The sequence below is a fragment of the Austrofundulus limnaeus genome, unplaced genomic scaffold (genome assembly GCF_001266775.1).
Source record: "Austrofundulus limnaeus strain Quisiro unplaced genomic scaffold, Austrofundulus_limnaeus-1.0 Scaffold353, whole genome shotgun sequence".
Taxonomy (NCBI): Eukaryota; Metazoa; Chordata; class Actinopteri; order Cyprinodontiformes; family Rivulidae; genus Austrofundulus; species Austrofundulus limnaeus.
In genome coordinates this window covers 500,618-502,419 of record NW_013952755.1, presented here as the reverse complement: position 1 = coordinate 502,419, position 1,802 = coordinate 500,618, and the positions used below count along the sequence as shown (strand labels likewise).

The 1,802-nt window shown below is 33.0% G+C and overlaps 1 protein-coding gene across 2 annotated transcripts in view; it reads left to right on the top strand.

Annotated features, from left to right (window-relative positions):
- The window catches only part of slc22a15 (solute carrier family 22 member 15), a 43,067-nt gene that overhangs the window by 29,505 nt on the left and 11,760 nt on the right, over positions 1-1,802 (top strand). For both annotated transcript variants that reach the window (XM_014023013.1, XM_014023012.1), the window contains exon 9: positions 1,084-1,169. In XM_014023013.1, coding sequence (XP_013878467.1) covers positions 1,084-1,169 — 86 coding nt within the window. The remainder of the gene's footprint in view (positions 1-1,083; positions 1,170-1,802) is intronic.

Sequence of the window (1,802 nt, the reverse complement as noted above, 5' to 3'; positions counted from 1 at the left end):
CTTTCACATTAAATTCCAGTGAAATATATTTATGTTTGTGGTTGTAATGTGACAAAATATGGAAAAGTTCAAGGGGTATGAATACTTTWGCAAACCACTGTATTTGACAAAGCTGTTTGAGAATTATAAGTTTATCATTGCAAAACCACCACTGAATGAGCTGCTCTTCATATTCTTAATAGTCAGTTGTCACCATCTTTATTTCTGGGTCTGTCCTCTGTCCTGCCTCCGTCATTTGGCACCTGTGTGGCTTTGTTTATAAATTCTAATCCACTTGCAAAAAGCACAATGTGAATGCAAACCGCACCAAAGGAAAAGAAAATAAAGTCTGCTATTTAGTCCGGACCAAACAAATGGACCAAAGGATTTTCCTGGTGTGAAGAAAACTAACATGGTTATCAGCAGTTGAGTTGTATATTTAAAATTGTATTTGAACATGAAGTAATAAAATCAAACAAACATAAAATATTAGAAAGACAAAACCAAGTCATATATTTATTTTTTTAAAGGATGGTTTCAGGTTGGGTTACCTGAGAGTCCAAACTGAATTGTAATTATTTTAATTGTTGAGAATTAAAAAAGTCTTTAGATACAAATAAATAAATAAATGAACAACAAAGCAGAAAAGCCACCTAGAGCAATTATTTAAAATAAATAATGATTATATGCTCTTCTGGTCCTGTGTGCATTGTTTAAACCAAAAATATGATCACAAAACTCAAAAGACGTGCACTCAACTTAAGAATAAAAACTTAGGTAATGTAATTGTTGACCAAGGATAAGCTTTCTGTGAATTCGTTGTTTTTGGGGCACATCTCAACATTACTATTATAGAAAACTGTTAGTTTGTTTTATGGTTATCATGTTTTAAGAACTGGGTCAGGCTGATTGTGTTATCAAACATTTGTTTACACTGTCTCAGTACTGCTCAGAATAAATTTGTGTAATTAAATTATATATAAATGATATAACTTTGAAAAGAAGACAAACATTTAGCCAAGATGGTTCTTAACTTTTGTGTAAACCTAGATCTTTTTTTTTTTTGCGTAAAAATGTGAAACTCTCCATTGTGTTGTTGCTTAGGGCTGGGAGGAGAAAAAGCATGGCCTGTTTTCTGTGTCTCGCCGGCTCCGCCTGCCTCTGCACCATGTTCATCCCTGAAGACACAGGTGAGACCATGGTACCTGCTGGTGCTGATGGAAACATAAAGAAGTGATGTGAATTCTGTAGAAGTTGAGTCAGTGAGTCAGACTTGAGCATTTTTTAAGACATTTTGTGTAAATTCAGTTACACCCCACATTGTGACTCTTAGACATTACTCATTATTTACCAAAATACATGTTTTAAGGCAGAAAATCACTCTGAGATGCTGAGAAGTTGTTAAACATTCAAGCTTTGTTTGTGTTGCAAGAAGATGCATTTACCTTTGAATACATTTTACTGTCATAGGAACAAATGTCCTCTCATTATTAGGGCTGTGTATTGGCAAGAATTTGGCGATACGATACATATCATGACAGGGGTCACAATACGATATATCCCGATATATTTCGATACTGTAAACAAGGCGATATATTGTGATATATTGCGATTTTTTTGTCCAAAAATTCTGTTAAATAAAAACATCTTACTGGTAAAAGACAAAAAAAAACAAACAAACAAATAAACAAACAAAAAAAAACCCTGAAAAACCAAAGTGCATTGTCTCAGAAAATTCTACTATTACATAGACATACTTTTGATACATTTAGCTGTGTTCTGCTTTGTATGTGTTTTATTTTATTTGTTTCATATTTCTCATT